This window comes from Rattus rattus, chromosome 1 (genome assembly GCF_011064425.1).
Source record: "Rattus rattus isolate New Zealand chromosome 1, Rrattus_CSIRO_v1, whole genome shotgun sequence".
NCBI lineage: Eukaryota > Metazoa > Chordata > Mammalia > Rodentia > Muridae > Rattus > Rattus rattus.
In genome coordinates, this window is record NC_046154.1 from 124,691,001 (window position 1) to 124,715,670 (window position 24,670).

The 24,670-nt window shown below is 37.5% G+C and overlaps 1 protein-coding gene across 1 annotated transcript in view; it reads left to right on the forward strand.

Annotated features, from left to right (window-relative positions):
* The window catches only part of Cnbd1 (cyclic nucleotide binding domain containing 1), a 320,853-nt gene that overhangs the window by 184,567 nt on the left and 111,616 nt on the right, over positions 1-24,670 (forward strand). Inside the window, exon 6 of the mRNA XM_032890379.1 lies at positions 18,920-19,107. Within this exon, the coding sequence (XP_032746270.1) occupies positions 18,920-19,107 (188 nt within the window). The remainder of the gene's footprint in view (positions 1-18,919; positions 19,108-24,670) is intronic.

Sequence of the window (24,670 nt, forward strand, 5' to 3'; positions counted from 1 at the left end):
AACAATCACCTATTTTTTTTATTGTTACTTTTTTTTATTAACTTAAGAATTTCTTATTTACATTTCGATTGTTATTCCCTTTCCCGGTTTCCGGGCAAACATCCCCCTAACCCCTCCCCTCCCCTTCTTTATGGGTGTTCCCCTCCCCATCCTCCCCCCATTGCCGCCCTCCCCCCAACAATCACGTTCACTGGGGGTTCAGTCTTAGCAGGACCCAGGGCTTCCCCTTCCACTCGTGCTCTTACTAGGATATTCATTGCTACCTATGAGGTCAGAGTCCAGGGTCAGTCCATGTATAGTCTTTAGGTAGTGGCTTAGTCCCTGGAAGCTCTGGTTGCTTGGCATTGTTGTACATATGGGGTCTCGAGCCCCTTCAAGCTCTTCCAGTTCTTTCTCTGATTCCTTCAACGGGGGTCCTATTCTCAAATCAGTGGTTTGCTGCTGGCATTTGCCTCTGTATTTGCTGTATTCTGGGTGTGTCTCTCAGGAGAGATCTACATCCAGCTCCTGTCAGCCTGCACTTCTTTACTTCATCCATCTTGTCTAATTGGGTGGCTGTATATGTATGGGCCACATGTGGGGCAGGCTATAAATGGGTGTTCCTTCAGTCTCTGTTTTAATCTTTGCCTCTCTCTTCCCTGCCAAGGGTATTCTTGTTCCCCTTTTAAAGAAGGAGTGAAGCATTCACATTTTGATCATCCATCTTGAGTTTCATGTGTTCTGTGCATCTAGGGCAATTCAAGCATTTGGGTTAATAGCCACTTATCAATGAGTGCATACCATGTGTGTGATTCTGTGATTGGGTTACCTCACTCAGGATGATATTTTCCAGTTCCAACCATTTGCCTACGAATTTCATAAACTCGTTGTTTTTGATAGCTGAGTAATATTCCATTGTGTAGATGTACCACATTTTCTGTATCCATTCCTCTGTTGAAGGGCATCTGGGTTCTTTCCAGATTCTGGCTATTATAAATAAGACTGCTATGAACATAGTGGAGCATGTGTCTTTGTTATATGTTGGGGCATCTTTTGGGTATATACCCAAGAGAGGTATAGCTGGATCCTCAGGTAGTTCAATGTCCAATTTTCTGAGGAACCTCCAGACTGATTTCCAGAATGGTTGTACCAGTCTGCAATCCCACCAACAATGGAGGAGTGTTCCTCTTTCTCCACATCCTCGCCAGCATTTGTTGTCACATGAGTTTTTGATCTTAGCCATTCTCACTGGTGTGAGGTGAAATCTCAGGGTTGTTTTGATTTGCATTTCCCTGATGACTAAAGATGTTGAACATTTCTTTAGGTGTTTCTCAGCCATTCGGCATTCCTCAGCTGTGAATTCTTTGTTTAGTTCTGAACCCCATTTTTTAATAGGGTAATTGGTCTCCCTGCGGTCTAACTTCTTGAGTTCTTTGTATATTTTGAATATAAGCCCTCTATCCGTTGTAGGATTGGTAAAGATCTTTCCCCAATCTGTTGGTTGCCGTTTTGTCCTAACCACAGTGTCCTTTGCCTTACAGAAGCTTTGCAGTTTTATGAGATCCCATTTGTCGATTTCTTGATCTTAGAGCATAAACCATTGGTGTTTTGTTCAGGAAATTTATTCCAGTGCCCATGTGTTCCAGATGCTGCCCTAGTTTTTCTTCTATTAGTTTGAGTGTATCTGGTTTGATGTGGAGGTCAATGATCCACTTGGACTTAAGCTTTGTACAGGGTGATAAGCATGGATCGATCTGCATTCTTCTACATGTTGACCTCCAGTTGAACCAGCACCATTTGCTGAAAATGCTATCATTTTTCCATTGGATAGTTTTGGCTCCTTTGTCAAAAATTAAGTGCCCATAGGTGTGTGGGTTCATTTCTGGGTCTTTAATTCTGTTCCATTGGTCTATCTGTCTGTCTCTGTACCAATACCATGCAGTTTTTATCACTATTGCTCTGTAATACTGCTTGAGTTCAGGGATAGTGATTCCCCCTGAAGTCCTTTTATTGTTGAGAATAGTTTTAGCTATCCTGGGTTTTTTGTTATTCCAGATGAATTTGCAAATTGTTCTGTCTAACTCTTTGATGAATTTGATTGGTATTTTGATGGGGATTGCATTGAATCTGTAGATCGCTTTTGGTAAAATGGCCATTTTTACTATATTAATCCTGCCAATCCATGAGCATGGGAGATCTTTCCATCTTCTGAGGTCTTCTTCAGTTTCTTTCTTCAGAGTCTTGAAGTTCTTATTGTACAGATCTTTACTTGCTTGGTTAATTTCACACCAAGGTACTTTATATTATTTGGGTCTATTATGAAAGGTGTCATTTCCCTAATTTCTTTCTCGGCTTGTTTCTCTTTTGTGTAGAGGAAGGCTACTGATTTATTTGAGTTAATTTTATACCCAGCCACTTTGCTGAAGTTGTTTATCAGCTTTAGTAGTTCTCTGGTGGAACTTTTGGAATCACTTAAATATACTATCCTGTCATCTGCAAATAGTGATATTTTGACTTCTTCTTTTCCATTCTGTATCCCTTTGACCTCCTTTTGTTGTCTGATTGCTCTGGCTAGAACTTCAAGAACTATATTGAATAAGTAGGGAGAGAGTGGGCAGCGTTGTCTAGTCCCTGATTTTAGTGGGATTGCTTCAAGTTTCTCTCCTTTTAGTTTAAAGTTAGCAACTGGTTTGCTGTATACAGCTTTTACTATGTTTAAGTATGGGCCTTGAATTCCTATTATTTCCAGGACTTTTATCATGAAGGGGTGCTGAATTTTGTCAAATGCTTTCTCAGCATCTAATGAAATGATCATGTGGTTTTGTTCTTTCAGTTTGTTTATATAATGGATCACGTTGATGGTTTTCCATATATTAAACCATCCCTGCATTTCTGTGATGAAGCCTACTTGATCATGGTTGATGATTGTTTTGATGTGCTCTTGGATTCGGTTTCCCAGAATTTTATTGAGTATTTTTTTGCATTGATATTCATAAGGGAAATTGGTCTGAAGTTCTCTTTGTTGGGTCTTTGTGTGGTTTAGGTATAAGAGTAATTGTGTCTTCATAGAAGGAATTCAGTAGTGCTCCATCTGTTTCAATTTTGTGGAATAGTTTGGATAGTATTTGTATGAGGTCTTCTATGAAGGTCTGATAGAATTCTGCACTAAACCCGTCTGGACCTGGGCTCTTTTTGGTTGGGAGACCTTTAATGACTGCTTCTATTTCCTTAGGAGTTATGGGGGTTGTTTAATTGGTTTATCTGTTCCTGATTTAACTTCGGTACCTGGTATCTGTCTAGAAAATTGTCCATTTCCTGCAGATTTTCAAGTTTTGTTGAATATAGGCTTTTATAGTAAGATCTGATGATTTTTTGAATTTCCTCTGAATCTGTAGTTATGTCTCCCTTTTCATTTCTGATTTTGTTAATTTGGACACGCTCTCTGTGTCCTCTCGTTAGTCTGGCTAAGGGTTTATCTATCTTGTTGATTTTCTCAAAGAACCAACTTTTGGTTCTGTTGATTCTTTCTATGGTCCTTTTTGTTTCTACTTGGCTGATTTCAGCTCTGAGTTTGATTATTTCCTGTCTTCTACTCCTCCTGGGTGTATTTGCTTCTTTTTGTTCTAGAGCTTTTAGGTGTGCTGTCAAGCTGCTGACATATGCTTTCTCCTGTTTCTTTCTGCAGGCACTCAGAGCTATGAGTTTTCCTCTTAGCACAGCTTTATTGTGTCCCATAAGTTTGGGTATGTTGTACCTTCATTTTCATTAAATTCTAAGAAGTCTTTAATTTCTTTCTTTATTTCTTCTTTGACCATGTTATCGTTGAGTAGACCATTGTTCAACTTCCACGTATATGTGGGCATTCTTCCCTTATTGTTATTAAAGACCAGCTTTAGGCCGTGGTGGTCCGATAGCACGCATGGGATTATTTCTGTCTTTCTGTACCTGTTGAGGCCCGTTTTTTGACCAATTATATGGTCAATTTTGGAGAAAGTACCATGAGGAGCTGAGAAGAAGTTATATCCTTTTCCTTTAGGATAGAATGTTCTATAAATATCTGTTAAGTCCATTTGGTTCATGACTTCTCTTAGTCTGTCTACGTGTCTGTTAAATTTCTGTTTCCATGATATGTCCATTGATGAGAGTGGGGTGTTGAAATCTCCTACTATTATAGTGTGAGGTGCAATGTGTGTTTTGAGTTTTAGAAAGGTTTCTTTTACATATGTAGGTGCCCTTGTATTTGGGGCATAGATATTTAGGATTGAGAGTTCATCTTGGTGGATTTTTCCTTTGATGAATATGAAGTGTCCTTCCTTATCTTTTTTGATGACTTTTAGTTGAAAATTGATTTTATTTGATATTAGAATGGCTACTCCAGCTTGCTTCTTCTGACCATTTGCTTGGAAAGTTGTTTCCCAGCCTTTCACTCTGAGGTAGTGTCTGTCTTTGTCTCTGAGGTGTGTTTCCTATAGGCAGCAGAATGAAGGGTCCTTGTGGCGTATCCAGTTTGTTAATCTTTGTCTTTTTATTGGGGAGTTGAGGCCATTGATGTTGAGAGATATTAAGGAATAGTAATTATTGCTTCCTGTTATTTTCATGTTTGGATGTGAGGTTATGTTTGTGTGCTTTTCTTCTCTTTGTTTTGTTGCCAAGACGATTAGTTTCTTGCTTTTTCTAAGGTGTAGCTTGCCTCCTTATGTTGGGCTTTACCATTTATTATCCTTTGTAGCGCTGGATTTGTAGAAAGATACTGTGTAAATTTGGTTTTGTCATAGAATATCTTGGTTTCTCCATCTATGTTAATTGAGAGTTTTGCTGGATACAGTAACCTGGGCTGGCATTTGTGTTCTCTTAGGGTCTGTATGACATCTGTCCAGGATCTTCTGGCTTTCATAGTCTCTGGCGAAAAGTCTGGTGTGATTCTGATAGGTCTGCCTTTATATGTTACTTGACCTTTTTCCCTTACTGCTTTTAATATTCTTTCTTTATTTTGTACATTTGGTGTTTTGACTATTATGTGACAGGAGGTGTTTCTTTTCTGGTCCATTCTATTTGGAGTTCTGTAGGCTTCTTGTATGCCTATGGGTATCTCTTTTTTTAGGTTAGGGAAGTTTTCTTCTATGATTTTGTTGAAGATATTTACTGGTCCTTTGAACTGGGAGTCTTCACTCTCTTCTATACCTATTATCCTTAGGTTTGATCTTCTCATTGAGTCCTGGATTTCCTGTATGTTTTGGACCAGTAGCTTTTTCTGCTTTACCTTTTCTTTGACAATTGAGTCGATGATTTCTATGGGATCTTCTGCTCCTGAGATTCTCTCTTCTATCTCCTGTATTCTGTTGGTGATGCTTGTATGTACAGCTCCTTGCCTCTTCCTTTGGTTTTCTATATCCAGGGTTGTTTCCATGTGTTCTTTCTTGACTGCTTCTATTTCCATTTTTAATTCCTTCAACTGTTCGATTGTGTTTTCCTTGAATTCTTTCAGGGATTTTTGTGATTCCTCTCGGTAGGCTTCTACTTGTTTATTTATGTTTTCCTGCATTTCTCTAAGGGAGTTCTTCATGTCTTTCTTGAAGTCCTCCAGCATCATGATCAAATATGATTTGAAACTAGATCTTGCTTTTTTGGTGTGTTTGGATATTCCGTGTTTGCTTTGGTGGGAGAATTGGGCTCCTATGATGTCATGTAGTCTTGGTTTCTGTTGCTTGGGTTCCTGTGCTTGCCTTTCGCCATCAGATTATCTCTAGTGTTACTTTGTTGTGCTATTTCTGACAGTGGCTAGACTGTCCTATAAGCCTGTGTGTGAGGAGTGCTGTAGACCTGTTTTCCTGTTTTCTTTCAGCCAGTTATGGGAACAGAGTTTTCTGCTTCCGGGCGTGTAGTTTTTCGTATCTTTAGGTCTTCAGCTGTTCCTGTGGCCCTGTGCCCTGAGTTCACTAGGCAGGTCGCTTGGAACAGAAAAGTTGGTCTTACCTGTGTGCCCGAGGCTCAAGTTTGCTCATGGGGTGTTGCTTATGAGCTCTCAGCTGGGGTAGCAACCAGGAGGACCTTGTGTACCAGAGTCCCAGATGGTGTTTGGTGTTTTCCTCTGGAGTCAGAGATGTGGGCAGAGTGTAGTCTCTTCTGGTTTCCCAGGTGTGTCTGCCTCTCTGAAGGTTTAGCTCTCCCTCCCACGGGATTTTGGTGCAGAGAACTGTTTATCCAGTCGGTCCCTTCAGGTTCTGGAGGTGTCTCAGACGCAGTGGACCTGCTGCTTCTGGGCCCTCATCTACGGGAACCCAGAGGCCATATACAGTTTCCTCTTGTGCCAGGGATGTGGGCAGGAGTGGGCAGTGTTGGTGGTCTTTTCCTCTATGCAGTCTCAGGAGTGCCCACCTGTCCGGGCGGTGAGCTCTCTCTCCCACGGGGTTTGGGAGCAGTGAGCTGGAGGCAGGGAGCGCGAGATTGGGACTTCTGCTAAAAACAACAATCACCTATTTTTAATAACTATAAGGATAGGTTTTTATTTTAATTTGGTGATCAATATACTCACTATGACTACTGTGGAACTGAATAAAATCTGTTCTGAACTAATTTTTTTTGTTGTTGTTAAGGCCTGGAGGGAGGGGGAACTGTAGTTTGGGGATATATTAAAAAAGAGTGAAAGAAAATTATAAAACATGTGAAATTATTGCTCAGCTTTCAAATTATTCTTTACCAATTTCATACATGTAGATGCTATAGTGTGATCCTATTCACCCTCTTTCTTCTCCCTGACAAATTTACCCAGAAGTTTCCCCTACCTGCGGCTCTGCCAACATCATGTGTACTTCTTTTTATTTCACATCTCAATGAAAATTGCCTTAGTAGCATCAGTCAATTCATAGTATCTTTTCAGCTAGGGGTAGGAGCCTCATGAACTCCTACTCCGGGATTTTGATTGGCTTGTTTTTGTGCAGGTAAATCACGGCTATCATGCAGTTGTAAATATACAAATCACCAAGCCATCCTAGAAGATAGAAATTTCCCATCCTCTCTTATTTACCTTCTGCTTGCCTTCTCTATAAGGTGTTCCCTGAACCTTGACAGGGGTGGGTAGGAAACTCTATTTCCTTTTAGGGCTAACTACTCACGTTCACATAGACTCAGCATTTTGACAAGGCAATAGTATGTGCTAATTAACACAGTCCAAGGAAATGTCTTAGAGCAAGGATGAGAAAATCTGTGGGTATAAATCTAATTATTTAGAAGGCAATTTAACAACATTATCATTAAGCAGAACAACAGTAGCTGACACATTAGAAGCCATGATCTCCTCAGAATAGACTTTTGACTAAGTTTTCATTCCTAGGTATGGATTTCCTCTTGTAGAATATGACTCAAGTCCAACCAGAACTGACTTCAGGACAGTCATACATTAATGCACCAGTGGGTCTATTTGTGTGGTATATCTGTAGTTTACCACTTAGTAAAAGCATCAATGTTATTTCTTTCTCCACAACCTACATTACCTCTTTTGGCACAATGAATGCTGGCCACAATGAGAAAGCTTCATGTTCAGTTTGAGATTGAATTCTCTATGTCATATAGCCCAAGTGTGTGGTATCATTGATAGTGTCTTACCATTTAGGAGCAGTGTGACAAGAGCAATGACAATGGATTGTTACTCGGGGTACCTCTGGGACCCTTCAGGGAGTAGTGGTGTCACTCGTGCATGGGGACTCCATTGCATCTCTTTTTTAAATTTTACGTTATATAGTGAAGTCAGCTTAATAACAACTGGATTTTTCTCCCACTACAGATTTTATCTTTGTTTGGAATTATCTAATTATGACATATTTATAAAATCCAAAATGAAAGTCAGCAGTCTGAATTTTTTCATCATTCTTGATCTTTAGTGCTCTTTATATCTTTTATTATTAATATTTATTGCATGATTTCATATGTATGATAACAAGGCTTCTTTCTTAATTTGAAATTATTATTTTAAAACTAGACACTTTTATTAATAAGACTAAATATATTGCTGTGGACTATTTGAATAGTTACCATTTCAATTGCTTCTAAAAATATTCTTTTTTTTATTATTACCTTTCATTTTTCTTTTTTTCCTCGATCTTTATTAATTGGATATTTCTTATTTACATTTCAATTGTTATTCCTTTCCCAGTTTCCCGGCCAACATCCCCATAACCCCTGTCCCTCCCTTGTATATGTGTGTTCCCCTCCCCATCCTCCCCCCATTACCGCCTTCCCCCCAGTAATCACGTTCACTGGGGCTTCAGTCTTGGCAGGACCAAGGGTTTCCACTTCCACTGGGTGCTCTTACTAGGCTATTCATTGCAACCTATGCAGTTGGAGCCCAGGGTCAGTCCATGTATAGTCTTTGGGTAGTGGCTTAGTCCCTGGAAGCTCTGGTTGGTTGGCATTGTTCTTCATATGGGGTCTTAAGCCCCTTCAAGCTCTTTCAGTCCTTTCTCTGAATCCTTCAACGGGGGTCCCGTTCTCAGTTAAGTGGTTTGCTGCTGGCATTCGCCTCTGTATTTGCTATATTCTGGCTGTGTCTCTCAGGAGAGATCTACATCCGGCTCCTGTCAGCCTGCACTTCTTTGCTTCATCCATCTTATCTAGTTTGGTGGCTGTATATATATGGGCCACATGTGGGGCAGGCTTTCAATGGATGTTCCTTCTGCCTCTGTTCTAAACTTTGCCTCCCTATTCCCTCCCCATGGTATTCTTGTTCCCCTTTTAAAGAAGGAGTGAAGCATTCGCATTTTGATCATCCTTCTTGAGGTTCATGTGTTCTGTGCATCTAGGTTAATTCAAGCTTTTGGGCTAATATCCACTTATCAGTGAATCCATACCATGTGTATTTTTCTGTGATTGGGTTACCTCACTCAGGATGATATGTTCCAGTTCCATCCATTTGCCTATGAATTTCATAAAGTCATTGTTTTTGATAGCTGAGTAATATTTCATTGTGTAGATGTACCTCATTCTCTGTATCCATATCTCTATTGAAGGGCATCTGGGTTCTTTTCAGCTTCTGGCTAGTATAAATAAGGCTGCTATGAACATAGTGGAGCATGTGTCTTTTTTATATGTTGGGGCATCTTTTGGGTATATACCCAAGAGAGGTATAGCTGGGTCCGCAGGTAGTTCAATGTCCAATTTTCTGAGGAACCTCCAGACTGATTTCCAGAATGGTTGTACCAGTCTGCAATCTCACCAACAATGGAGGAGTGTTCCTCTTTCTGCACATCCTCGCCAGCATTTGCTGTCACCTGAGTTTTTGATCTTAGCCATTCTTACTGGTGTGAGGTGAAATCTCAGGGTTGTTTTGATTTGCATTTCCATTATGAGTAAAGATTTTGAACATTTCTTTAGGTGTTTCTCAGCCATTCGACATTCCTCAGCTGTGAATTCTTTGTTTAGCTATGAACCCCATTTTTAAATAAGGTTATTTGTTTCTCTGCAGTCTAACTTCGTGAGTTCTTTGTATATTTTGGATATAATCCCTCTATCAGTTGTAGAATTGATAAAGATCTTTTCCCAATCTGTTGGTTGCCGTTTTGTCCTAAGAACACTGTCCTTTGCCTTACAGAAGCTTTGCAGTTCTATGAGATCCCATTTGTCGATTCTTGATCTTAGTGCATAAGCCATTGGTGTTTTGTTCAGAAAATTTTCTCCAGTGCCCATGTGTTTGAGATTCTTCCCCCCTTTTTCTTCTATTGGTTTGAGTGTATCTGGTTTTATGTGGAGGTCCTTGATCCACTTGGACTTAAGCTTTGTACAGGGTGATAAGAATGGATTGATCTGCATTCTTCTACATTCTGACCTCCAGTTGAACCAGCACTATTTGCTGAAAATGCTATCATTTTTCCATTGGAGGGTGTTGGCTTCTTTGCCAAAAATCAAGTGACCATAGATGTGTGGGTTCATTTCTGGATCTTCAGTTCTATTCTACTGGTCTATCTGTCTATCTCTGTACCAATACCATACAGTTTACATCACTATTGCTCTGTAGTACTGCTTGAGTTCAGGGATAATGATTCCCCTGGAAGTCTTTTTATTGTTGAGGATAGATTTAGCTATCCTGGGTTTTATGTTATTCCAGATGAATTTGCAAATTGTTCTTTCTAACCTTATGAAGAATTGGGTTGGAATTTTGATGGGGATTGCATTGAATCTGTAGATTGCTTTTGGGAAAATGGCCATTTTTACTATATTAATCCTGTCAATCCATGAGCATGGGAGATCTTTCCATCTTCTGAGATCTTCAATTTCTCTCTTCAGAGGCTTGAAGTTCTTATCATACAGATCTTTCACTTCCTTAGTTAAAGTCACAGCAAGGTATTTTATATTTTTTTGGGACTATTATGAAGGGTGTCATTTTCCTAATTTCTTTCTCGGCTTGTTTCTCTTTTGTAGAGGAAGGCTACTGATTTATTTGAGTTAATTTTATACCCAGCCACTTTGCTGAAGGTGTTTATCAGGTTTAGTAGTTCTCTGGTGGAACTTTTGGGATCAGTTAAGTATACAATCATATCCTCTGCAAATAGTGATATTTTGACTTCTTCCTTTCCATTCTGTATCCCCTTGACCTCCTTTTGTTGTCTGATTGCTCTGGCTAGGACTTCAAGTACTGTATTGAATAAGTAGGGAGAGAGTGGGCAGCGTTGTCTAGTCCCTGTTTTTAGTGGGATTGCTTCAAGTTTCTCTCCATTTAGTTTAATATTAGCAACTGGTTTGCTGTATATGGCTTTTACTATGTTTAGGTATGGGCCTTGAATTCCTGTTCTTTCCAGGGCTTGTTTCATGAAGAGGTGTTGAATTTTGTTAAATGCTTTTTCAGCATCTAATGAAATGACCATGTGGTTTTTATCTTTTAGTTTGTTTATATAGTGGATTATGTTGATGGTTTTTTGTATATTAAATCATCCCTGCATCCATGGAATGAAGCCTACTTGATCATGAGGGATGATTTTTTAGATGTGCTCTTGGATTTGTTTGCAAGAATTTTACTGAGTATATTTGCATTGATATTCATAAGGGACATTGGTTTGAAGTTCTCTTTCTTTGTTGGGTCTTTGTGTGGTTTAGGTATAAGAGTAATTGTGGCTTCATAGAACGAATTTGATAGTGTTCCATCTGTTCCAATTTCGTGGAATAGTTTGGATGGTATTGGTATGAGGTCTTCTATGAAAGTCTGATAGAAGTCTGCACTGAACCGATCTGGACCTGGGTTCTTTTTGGTTGGGAGACCTTTAATGAGTGCTTCTATTTCCTTAGGAGTTATGGGGTTGTTTCAATGGTTTATCTGTTCCTGATTTAGCTTGGCGTTTTCCTCTAGAGTCAGAAATGTGGGCAGAGTGTAGTCTCCTCTGGCTTCCCAGCTGTGTCTGCCCCTCTGAAGGTCTGGCTCTCCCTCCTACCGGATTTGGGTGCAGGGAGTTGTTTGACCGGGTCCCTTTAGGAGCTGGGTGGTGTCTGAACTGGAACATTGAGTGCCCCTCTCTTCTTGTTCCCATAGGCCCTATACTGTTTCCTCTTGGGCCAGGGATGCAAGCAGGGGTGGGCAGTACTGTGGGTCCCTCCTGCCCTGAAGTCTCAGGAGTGCCCACCTGTCTGGGCGGTGAGCTCTCTCTCCCACAGTGTTTGGGAGCAGGGAGTTGTGGGCCCGGATCCTAAAAATATTAACATACTTTTAATTAAATATCGTAAAATACTTTCTCTTATACTTATGTTTGAAAATGCCTGAATATTGTCTTCCTATAGTTGATTGACGATGATGTGGTAATTCCATCTCACTTGTGTTCATGTTCTGGTTATAGTTTTTCTGTATTCTAGTGTACAAAACCTTCCCAATAAAATTCTCTACATTTCCAAATCCATTTAAAATGCTATATTTTTCATTAGGATAGCTTAGATAATTTATACCAGATGTAATATTTTTTCTCTTCATATATTTTTGTACTTCTTTAAGAGTGCTGACATTTGGATGATTTATCTAATTATAATATATTTAGTGGCTTTTATTAAATACTAGTTTTTATTTTTGTCCTGTGAATAGACTATCTTAGTGGTAATGGGTTATTTTAGTGTGTTGGACCATTACTTCCCACACTTGTACTTCAAAGTACATATTTATAGATTGTTTTACTCAAATTATAGACATATAATAAGAAATCTTATTATACTTGTGCTGTATAACTTTTGCTTGCATGAAATGATGAAGGATATATTGACTTTATGCTCAGTGCATTCATTTCCAAAGATGTCTAACACAGTAACAGCTATGAAGAAACTATCCATTGTTTTCATTCTATTGTCTGTGGTATCATGTTGTATTTCTAAAGTTGTGAATCGATAGTTCAGAATCTCTCTAAACGCACATGCACACACACACACACACACACACAATTTTCTTTTATTGAGTTTATGTATACGAGGATATAAAGAAAGTAGATATTTAAACTTGTCATTTTCAACAGCAGAAAAAATTCTAAGCGCCCCAAAAATGAATATTTTGGTTTCTCTTAAGATCATTTAAATCTTCTGTCTTTTATGAAAATGCAACTTAGCCTTCGGTCATTCACAAAACGCATGCTAAATATCTTCAAATAATTGAACCTGTGCAATTGGGGCTTAAGGGAGTTTAGAGGTCTGGTGGGGTGGGTGGGGTGTGGACATCCTCTTGGAGATAGGGGGGTGAGTTATAGGATGTGGAACAGTCGGAGGGTGGACCAGGAGGGGAATAAAATCTGGAATATAAAAACAAAGAAACAAAAGAAAAAGAAATCTGAGAGCAGAGCCATAGCCCCATCTTAGAGGAGGGTTAGCTATTTAGGCAGAGAACAAAGTGATCCATGACAGAAATGTGGTGTAGAAACTTGCCTGAGGGGCATTATGTAGTTGGTAAAAGGCTGACCAGGATCAGGGAAGTCTTTCCTGATATTAGATAACACATTCAGTTTAAAGGTCAAAGGGGTATTAACCAGTTGCAGTATAACCTTATGCGTCCAAATTGTTTGGAACATTATGCTCGATTTGGAATGGGTGATCTTAAAGACCTGGGCATCAGAGAAAGGGAGACACAAATATTTGCTTTGATCAACTTTTGCATTTGGCTTTTAACCTTTGAAAAAGTCAATAATAAAATAATAATAATAAAATGATTAATTAAAATTCCCTTTAGTTTTAAAATCCCTTTAAATGCCTTTTGTTCTCCTTATATAAGTACTTAAGAGGTTTTTTTTAAATATGAAATTATATAATGGCACATTTTTACAAAATTTAAAATATTTGTTGGAGTTTGTAATATAGCTTAACTACATAATGCTATTTTATAAAATTACTTTTAGTTTGGTAGATTTTCATGAAGTCTTAATTTTCTCATGTCTAGCATTCTATATTTTATGCCTTTGAAATCAGTATTTCTATAGTATTACCTGAGATGCTTAAATCTGTATAAAATAATTTTACATATGTTGAAATGTATGTAGAAAACCTATTTTTCAAAATTTTACATTTATCTTGCATTGTTGACAATTGTAGCTTTTACAACTCTTATAATTAGTATCACTATTTATTTCTCAGCATTTTAACTGGTTTTTTTTTTTGCGAACTTTGATGTATATATTTTCTACTTCAGATCATTATGGTGCTTAAACAATTTGTCCATACATCAGAGCAAGTAAAATAAAATATTTCTTAAATTAACTCTGGTAAATTTTTGTTAACTCTGTTTATGCCATAATTTAGCTATATTAATTTAAAGAAATATCTGAGATTTATTTTAGAATTCTGGAATACATAGTAACTATCCTTTTACATTGAGAAGTTTTATGGATGTATAAAATGAACATGCAAACATTAATTGACATACATGACATGGATCCACTATACATATGTGCAGTATACTTTTTTGTCTGTGTTTGAATGGTGGTAACTTTGTGTCATGGTCTTCATAGGTAGCAATATAGTCCTTAACTTACAGAAGTTCATCTACTTTGGGTCAAACACTTAAGTAATTCGTGAGATGTTACATGATTATTTTGAGTCTTGATTTCTTCATTTGGAAAAATTGGACCAGTTGCTGTTGGTCCAAAATGGCTAATGGAGCCGTTTTGCCCGTTTCTGTAAAAGCTTGCCTGTCAGGTAGAGTTAACTCAGACCAGTGTTTACTGGCAGATTTCCTGGTGTGCTGCCACATAGAATGATAAGAAGGGATACTTCAAGCTCAAGGTGAGGGGCTGAATATTATGTTAATCTTGAAAAAGGAACAGAGAGAAATAGGGAGTCCTTCAGATTGATACAGATATGGATTGTACATCAGACATTGTCTCTGCTGGCTTGTGACTTTGTTTCCCATGATATTGTAAAGTATATGAAGTCTGAGAGAATTAAACTCAAGACTGTCAAGGTACTAACTGGACAGCCCTGCTGATTTCTTTTCAGTTCTTTTCTTTTCTTTTCTCTCTTTCCTTTTCTTTTTGAGTTTATTTAAATTTTTATTGGTTATTTTATGTATTTACGTTTCAAATGTTATCCCCTTTCTCAGTCCCCACCTCAACCATGCCCCCTCCTCCTGCTTCTATGATGCTCTTCCTCCGACCCTCCCACTTCCACTTCAACACCCTGTCATTCCCCTACATTGGAGAAACGAGTCTTCACAGGGCCAAGGGCTTCTCCTATTGATGCCAGACAATGCCATCCTGTGCTAAATATGTGGCTGGAGCCATGGGTTCCTCCACGCATACGCTTTGGTTGGTGGTTTACTCCATGGGTGCTCTAGGGAGTCTGATTGGTTGGTATTCTTCCTATGGATTGTAAGCCCTTACAGCTCCTTCAGTCTTTTCTCTAACTTCTCCTTTGGGGTCTTATGGTTAGCTTCAAGCATCCTCATCTGTATCAGTAAGGCTCTGGCAGAGCCTCTCAGGAGATATACATATCAGGATTCGCTGAAGGAGGCAGAGGCAGAGGCAGGAGGATCATAAGTTCAAGGCCAGCCTGGACCCTCTTGATTTCTAATCTTTGTCTCTGAGTCTTGTTTTCTCTTTCCTGTAATTATCCTCACTCTCCCTTAAAAGAACTGCTCTACTTCCTACTGTTGGGATCAGTACAAACTGCTATACTACTTTTGGGGTTATTGGAATTAGGTTAGTAACTATGTATGGCAAACATTTAATGCTCAGAATATGTTGCTGTTGATAATTAGTATCTTTAGGTAATGGAAAGAGTTGCTTCTAGATTCTTAGATTCAGATTTAAGTTATTTAAAAATAAGTCATAATTTTAGGTAGAACTCATCATGTCACTTATTGAAATCTAAGTATATTAACTTCTATTTTAAGGAGATAGTCTAAACAAAGCTAAGTATGGAGTCCAATCAAGTATCATTATTTTGCTCTGTTATCAATCACAGTCCCTTTGATAAGGTTTATTTAAATCACATATTATTCTTTAGGAAATACTAAATTATAGTGCCAAACATCCTTAAAACATTCATTTATTACATAATGTTTATACTTTTAGCAGGTGTTACAGACATATATGTTGACATTTGCTCTTTGAATTAATGAACATTTTTGAAAATATATTTTTAAACATGCTTTTTAAAATTTAAAATGAAATGTAGTATAATATATACTCCCTCTCTATATATACACTCATTATATACATATTCATTATTTATATACTCATATATATATACTCATTAGTGATATGTTTATATACATATACCCATTATATATGTTCATTACATATACATACATAAAGTGTATATATCCATACTCTATATTATTATCATCTATCTATGTATCTATGCATCTATCTATCTTAGTATCTATCTATCTATAGACATACTACATAGATCACACTAACCAAGATGGGAATTTGAAGGCCTGCTGGGTTGAAAACTGGCTGTACTAATATCAGGCTTCTGGACTTATAGTACTGGACTTATTTCCTTTCTCATAACCTTCAGTTTTATTGCTTATAGAATTAAAGCAAGCATACTACCTGATCCAAAATATCAATAAAGATAAAAATAGTTCCTATACAATGTATTTCCTTTTCTTTTTTTTATTTATTCTTTAATCTGTTCTTTTCAGTCCAGAGTTTACCCCCTCTTAGTCCACCTTCTGACTGTTCCACATCCCACCTCCTCCCCCATTTCCAAGAGGATGTCCCCACCCCCAACCCCACATCAACAGACCTCCCCATGCTGCATCTTCTCTGACTGAGTCCAGACCCTGAACTCCTCTGCTATATATGCTGGTTGTGGTGGCACACACTGGTAGAATTTGCTGAAGGAGGCAGAGGCAGGAGGATCAGGAGTTCAAGGCCAGCCTGGGCTACACATACAATGTATTTCAAACTGCACTTAAAACAGGGGTTACAGATTACTTGTGTTCATTAATGGGCACTCATTGTCCTTTTAGCAGTTTTTCACTCAGTATATTAACATGTTGTCTAAATATTAAAAGCATATTTCAAAATACCAGTCTCTTGTAATTACAAATACAACATATCTATATATCCATGAATTTATATATTTATATCTATCTATCTATCTATCTATCTATCTATCTATCTATCTATCTATCTATCTCTATACACACATATTATTTTTAACAATCTCATAAGTGTACATTGCATCTTGATTGTGTCCAGCCTTGAGAAAATTTGTTTTACTCATAGAGTCATTTGAAACTTATAGCCTAGCTTAATATGAACTTTTTGGTAAGGATAGTTTGTGGTTATGGCATATGTTCTGGTCTAAATATTTTTCCATGGTCTATCAATCTTCCAGTTTGTTTGACTCCTTTATGGCCTTATTTTAAACACAGACTAAACAGAGACTGTACAAGAAAGTCTCTGTCACTCGGCAGCGCCGAAAGGACAGGGATGTTTTCTTTAGAAGATTGGTGAATTTACCCTCACTCACAGGAGAAATTATTTTATTTGGAGCATGCTGCTTATGTTTGCAGCTCCTAGTGGGACAGCCCCTTGTGTATTAGTTAGCACGTGGACACTGGCTGTTGATGCAGCTCCTAGTGGGATAGCCCCCTGTGTACTAGTTAACACGTGGACACTGGCTGCTGGTGTTCCATGATTGTAAGGGAGATTATTGGGAAGTAGCTTTTATCATAATAATGTGAACTTTTATAACAGGAATCCACACATAACAACATGTGATTTCTTTTTATCAGGCCTGGCTTATTTAAATATGGACTTGCAAACCAAATAACTTTACATGTGGATGTTACATTTCTCAGAGTTATCTATAGGTACTCCTTTTTAAAAAATACCCTTCTTTAAGTATATTTGCTTAAATTTGATGGCATATATGTTTCTCACAACAATGTAACTATGTATATTAGTAATACATGAACCAGCAATATCCATACAGACACAGAATTCAGCTTCTATAATAGAGAATTAAAGAGCATTGTTCATACAAACTAAGGAGTTATTTATGTTATATTATAACAAGACACCTGCGGGGGGGGACACTTAGAAATGTTAGGATTTAATTGTCTCACCTTTTGTTTTAGTTTCAAGATATTTTTCTTAGTTCTAGCATCATTTCCTGGTTCTTAGCCACATGAGGAATGGATGGGAATACTTGAAAATGGTCTCCTAATATTTTACTAATCAGATGGTACTGTGTGAACACACATGATAAGAGCATGGGTGAAGTAGTATTTTTAACATTGCTTATATGGCATCCAGTCAAAGTGCAGTTTTCTTGGCCAAGGGACAAAAAAAAAGATCATTTCCCCTGAGAAAGAAACAATGTGCATAAGGATCCACATTGGGCACATCTTCCTACCATTTTAATGTGAGCAATGCTTCCTTAATCACCCCAAACCTTCAACATAGCTGTGATGTCTGGATGTCTTCTAATTTACTTTGTTCCTCTCTTTACCATATACAGCCATAGATCACCTAATTAATTTTTTTTCAGTTTTCTCACCACATAGATAATTTAGTGGCTGATAATGTACAACCCAGAATGCACTCCATTTATCTTAAACATCCATGCAAAACTAATGTCTGCTTATAGAAAACATTTAAAGTCCATAGCATTGGTAGAGTAATTGGGAGAGTTAATAAATACTCAAGTTAGAGAAAAAATGTAGAGTATATTATCAATTGATGGCATTTGAAGTAATATAAAGACATATAATTGCCTCTGAAAGTCTGTTTGCAAAGTTTCTCCTTACAGGAAGTGAATGAATAACCTGTAAGAAATGATCTCATAGCACTTTGGTGATGTTGCCCATTCATAATGTGATACAAACAGTCATGAAATGGGAAAATATACCATCTACTTTCCATATCCCAAAGAATATACTTTTTTAGAACTGGACATGATTTTGAATTGTATTACAGTACTAACAGAGGAATATACTTGCCAAGGCTACGGGTACATAATTGAGCTTTAGAATCGGGTAGGACAACAGGTTTGGACACTTATTGTGTAGTAGGACAAGTGCTATCCACTATCATTCCTGAGCAAATGTTAATGAAATTATTAGTAGGGATGTTTTGCCATATAAAGCGGGGAAATGGCAATTTGGTGGAGAGAAGATAAGAGTTAAAGATTTTCCTAATCCAATTTTCTCATAATGGCTTAAGTCTATTAATAATGAATGTTACCTTGTTCTCTTATTTATTAAAATCCAATAATTACCCGAGAAGATGAGTCGTTACATGACATGGTTTAGAAAGGGAAGGGATAATGATATAATTATATAAAAAGTTAAAATAAAAATATCACAAACCAAAATAATAGAATACATCAAATATTCATCTGTTATTCTGTTCTGAGTGTGGGTTCCTGAGTATCACACTGAAGTTACTGTGTAGGCTGGCAGGAATTAGCTTGAGGTGCAGGTTTAATCGCTGTGTGATTATTAACCAAATATGTATTTGGTTTCAATTTTTTTCAGTGATTGGTGATGATGGACTTTATATCATGCTGACAGGCCACGCTCGACGTCGTGTAAAGGTGTTCAGAAGTCTGATTGAAGAAGAGGACTCAATCATCTCTTCACTCTCCAGAGAAAGTTTTCTTTTTGACGTAGAGTTCAAAGATTCTGCAGTGGCTGAGATATATGTACCTTCAAAGAAATTAACAGTAAGAATTTTTACATTTTATAAATACAGAGATAACAATATTACAAACAAGTTTTTCTTTTAGATTTCCTGATGCCAACATTGTTGGGCATTTAAACAGACCAAAATAATATAGCCTTACATTATAAGTAATACTGATAACATTGAACTCAACATTTGGTTGAAATTTTTAATGAAGAAGACTTCAGTAGTGTATTACACACTTGCAATGGTTACATAGTGTGTTTTATACAATGACAAGATAGGCATAGCTGATATACTGGAAGAGACAAACTGTTAGCTTTAGATGAAGAACTGAGACCAAATGACTTAAGGAAGGATAGAGAAGGTTATTAACATATGGCTTTAAAATCACAGCAGAATGTGTTTTTATTATGTTTTTTTAAGAGCAATGCTTAAAGAATCACAAAATAGATTCCTTATAATAATAGTAATGAGAATAGATTGCATTATAATAATTAAAATATATTTTTAAAAAATCTCTGGCTTTCTTCTTCCAGAGGTCTCTGCTATGTTTGTTCCTAGATATATTCTCATGACTGGTTAACATAACAAAATAAAAGTTTAATAGCTTTTGGTTCCTTATAGGGGTTAGCTTGATACCCTTCCTTCCTTCCTTCCTTTTCTTAAAATGTTTATAATTTTTAAAAATTACAAGATCATTTCCCATTTTTCTTCCTCTCTGCTTTCACACATGCACCCTCTCTGCTCCCTCTCAGGTTTATGGCCCCTGTATCTTTATTTGTTATTGTTACATTTATAAAGACGCATTAAAAAATGAGGCAGGAAGGCTCACCTTAAACACGAACAACTTCATTCCACAGACTTGATCTCAGACTGAATAAATGTGAAAGGGGACTTGAGTTCCAGCCTCCATCTCTCTCTGCCTCCTACCCGAGGACTGGTGGTCACTTCCCGTCTCATGCTGCCTTCATGGAGGACTGGCTGTACCTTCAGATATTAAACCAGAATTAATTCTGCCTCCCTTTCATTGCTTTGTCAGAGTTTGTCAGAGCAACAAGGAAAGGTACTGGTCTTTTGCTTCAGAGAGCTAACTTTGTTTTCTTCTAGAGGTGTCTGTTATGTTTGTTCCTAGGTATATTCTTGAGACTCTTGGGAATTGAAGTGGATCATATTATCTTTCTCAGTATGTTTTGTTTTTAGTGTATGAAGAGTCTTCTGATTTTCGTAGGTTGATTTTGCATCCTGCTGCTCTGCTGATAATTTCTAGACGTTTTCTGGTGGGATTTTTGAGCTCTTATTATAAAAACATATCATCTGCAAATAGAGATATTTTGATCTCTACTCTGCCAATTAATATATATATTTTTAAATTTTTCCCTCGCCTTATTGCTCCAGCTAGTGCTACGAGCACACAATTGAGAAAGAATTAGCATAGTCACAGCCCTATGACATTTCTGATTTACTTTTTAATGGTAAAAATTCCGTTCCCTACATTTAATTAGAATAATTTCATACAAAATAATTTTTTAAAATTGATATAATAAGTGCGAAATTAAGTAATTTCCTAGAGTTTGCTAACATTAATTTAGGATATTTGACTTGACATGAAGCTCTTTACACTTGTGTGCAGCTGTTAATTTGTGGTGTGGATGGATATAGGGACTCTGTCATACCCCTTTCTTCACCATTTTCCTTATTTTACTTATTCTTCTTTCATACAATACATTCTGATGCAGACTGCCCTCCCTCCACACCTCCCTTGTTCCCCATATCCACTCCTCCTATGCCTTCCTTCAGAAAAGAGCAGGGATAGCAAACACACCATTCTGTCAAGGCTGGATGTGGCATCCCAGTCGGAGGAAAATTGAGGCAGGCAAGTGAGTCAGGGACCCCCACTCCCACTGTTAGGAGTCCCACAAAACTCCCATTTCTGATTATAATGGGCTTTGCCTTTGCCTTAGGCTATGGCTGTAGTTAAGTTCTCCTATAAGATCTTGTTCTCTCTTGCCCTGGTTAATTAGCTAGGTTTTCAGTACCAGGACTACTTTCCCTGCTTTTTAGTAGACCTTAAGTGCAATTAGAGAGAAGGTGGTATTCTCAATGCCATATTGTATCTTTAGAGATATTTTACCATGCTGCTCGTTGATGTGGAAAACCCATACTCAGAGGGCATCGTCATGCCTCTAACAAGTTCCAGTCTAGGTGAATCTCGTGATGGTTATTCTTGGTTGTCAACTTGATGGGATCTGAATTCACCCGGTTGACACATCTCTGAGCCTGCCTTTAAGGATTATCGTCACTAGATTGAGGTGGGAAGGCCCTCCTACCATACCGGCACCATTCCTTCTGATGGGATCCTGAAATAAACAGGAGAAAAATGAGCTGAGCACACGCATACATCTCTCCTCTGATTCCTATTTGCAAGTCCCCCAAGGTGCCTTGTGCTCCTGCAACTTTACTGTCATTATGGATTCTACTACATGGAACTGTGAGCTGAAATAAACCCTTCCTTAACTTCCCCTTTTCAGAGATTTTTTCTTTTATTTTTTCAAGAACAGAAAAGCAGCTAAGGTGGGTGTCTATACTTTTCACATACATGTTAAATGGCAATATATAGCCTTGGAAGAGTAACAAGTTATGGAGACTAAGTGTGAGGCAGTGTTAGAGGTACAAAGGTCTCTCCTGTGAGAGGACAAAGCTGGAAGATGTCTAGAGAAGTAGTACTTGTCTATGCTACAAGGAGAGAAGTCATTAAGCTATTATTATAAAAATTAATTATTCAAGTAGATATTTAGGAAGGAAAGCGGCCATATTAGTTTAGGTAAACCTTATACCTCAGGGCTTTGGTGATTTTATTTAAAGGCTCCTTTGCTTTCTGGTTTAGGATTTAGCCCATGAGTCTTCCAGCTGGAGACAGAAAAAAAAGGACTCCTGTTAGTGTCAATGGCATGAAATCCTCCTGTGTTTTCCTTTTAAACCTAGAGGAGGTACCTGCATCCTGCCCAACTTATGAGATATTTTGTCTGATGACCACATGGCCATAAAGAAGAGAGTTCTAGGGTTTTACTCTCTTACCACCCAAGGCATTTTTCCTTTGAGTAAGATCTTGAATAATACAAAGAATAAAAGCAAAACAAGTGCTTTATTATTAGTATCATGTCAAAGACATAATAAAAGATTAAAAAACAGTATTAAGGGAACAATCAATGAACAGAAATGGGTATATAAAGGCAAAACCGATTTTTAAAAAGAAGTACAGCTACCATTGGAGGAATAATCACAAAAAGTCACAATGGAGATAGTAATGCAAGATTAAATATTATTAATGACAGTTACAGGGATATGGAAATTGAATCAGAATGTGGGTTTAGTAGAGAGAGTTTTTAAAGTAGATAGTTGTTAAGAGCTAGAGTTTGGAGTCCAGAGTCACTGTCAAAACTGCTATAAAACACAAAAGAGGGAAGGGCACAGATCTCTAAATGAGTAGAGACCTGGAATTTCAGATGATATGGTTTAGATGACAATATGTTCATAGAGAAATGTACATCAGATGTTGAGATGGGGTTGCCATTCCAGTAACTTGTCAGAACTGGCAAGTAGTTTGGGAGTTTTGCAAATAGAAGTGACATCATCACACAGGCATTGTCATCAAGTTGAGTTATCTAAAGTACAGAACAGAGATAGGAGGCTGGACCCTTGGCAGAGAACGCACTGAATAGGCATAGGATTTGAGGGGAACAGAGGAAAGGGTTCAGGAAGCTTTCCTCTGTGGAAAGCTTTCCTGCAAGGCATTACAATGCTTTCCTCGTCCTGTAACACAATGATTTCTCTTATAATTAGTAATAATGTATGCTCTAATTTTTGCTATAATTGGGATTGTAATGAATAAAGAGGAAAATAAATTTTATTGGACCTCTTCAATTTCCATATTATATCAGCCTCTCATTCCTCTCCCAATTTTTGTCCATATCTCCTGAATATTTTTGTCACTGAAGATGTAGCAGTCAGATCACCGAAGTTGACTGTAAAGTGAGCTATTAATGACCCCACTGTAGCAGTCAGATGATCTGAAGATTTTCCTTTGTAGTACCTTTTCTATTCCTTGGGAATTATGTCAAGTAATTTCCCACATAACATCAAGCAATTGGAGTTGCAGCAGTTTCCACATGCTTGCCAACCTGAGGTTTTAGCCTGCTTCCCAACTTTGTCTACTTAGAGTTAGGTCATTTTACACTGGTTCTTGCCCTGACAATAGGCCACTGTAACAGGACAATGGTATAGGGGTAGGTGAATTAAATTTATTTTTAGATTATTGAATTTTTTCAAAAGTAAAATGAAATGCTTTTTCTTTCTGGTCATACTTCACTGGCCAGTGTGAAATATTTTGCTGCTGCCTTGGCAAAGAAAAGGTGTTTACTACCTTATCTTGAATGCAACCAGCATGGTCTGTATGTCTGCAGTTCCAAGCATAGGTTTGGATTCTGGGTAAACATGAAGTCATGGTAGTCTGTATAAGACACATCCATTTAAGTAATTTTTGTAGCCAAAGATCTAGAAAAACTGAAAGTTTCTAAGGTGGTTTTTAAAAAAATAAATCCATCTACTACGTGTACTTATTTGATGTGCAGATGTCTATGGATTCCAAGAGAGGGAACTATAATTACATGAGATTGTAAGTCATCAAATGTGGGTCCTGAGAAATGTCCTCTCTTGCCCTGGAGGAGCAGCAAGTACTTTTAACCGAGGGGCCATCTCACAAGCTCCTAGAAAGTATCTTTAAAAATCTTCTGTAGAGGAAAACAGTGCATGTTGAACAGGAAAGACTTAATGTTGAGACCAAATCTGAGACCAAATCCTAGTCCTGTAGGAGTATAGGGGAAACTTAGGACTGTTTGCAATTGATTGTGAACACACTAAGAATAAACTTGGGAAGGTCCATGGAAGCCAAAGGCCCTCTGTGGTCTCGGAAATGAGAACATGAAAATTGAGAAAGGGCCACTGACCATGAAATAAATTACTGAATAGTTAAAATTTTTACATAATACAATGACCTATTAAAATTATTTCTGGGTCCAAAAATAGAGCTGAACATTTAATGATAACCAACATATATTAAAAATGAAAAGAAAAAGAATAAAACAATAAAAAGTATGAAACGATTAGATGAAACCCATTTTAAAACATTTTAATGATTGTAGAGTGTTCTTATAACTAGCCATTTATTTTTGTAACAATTCAAAATTATGTTTGCTTTTCATCCAAGCTAACTCTAGAAAATTCTGAAAACATCAGTTTTGAAAGAATAATGAATATTGAATAGAATAACTATTGTTTTAATTTCCTGCATTAAATACTCATATCCTTGTACTTGATTCATCATATATAGGTTACAAATGGGGGTAACCTAGTCTGTTGTTGTTCTGGACCAGACCAGTCAACTCTCTAAGCTGTGTTTGTTACTGACAGTTCAGAACTTATTGTTGTGGCCTTTATTAGCTTTATGTGTCTCAATGAGAAACGTTTATAAAGCTCAAAGCATGGTACATAATTCAGATGAAGAATTCCATCTTTAAAAAAAGAACTAAAGCACAATTCGGTGA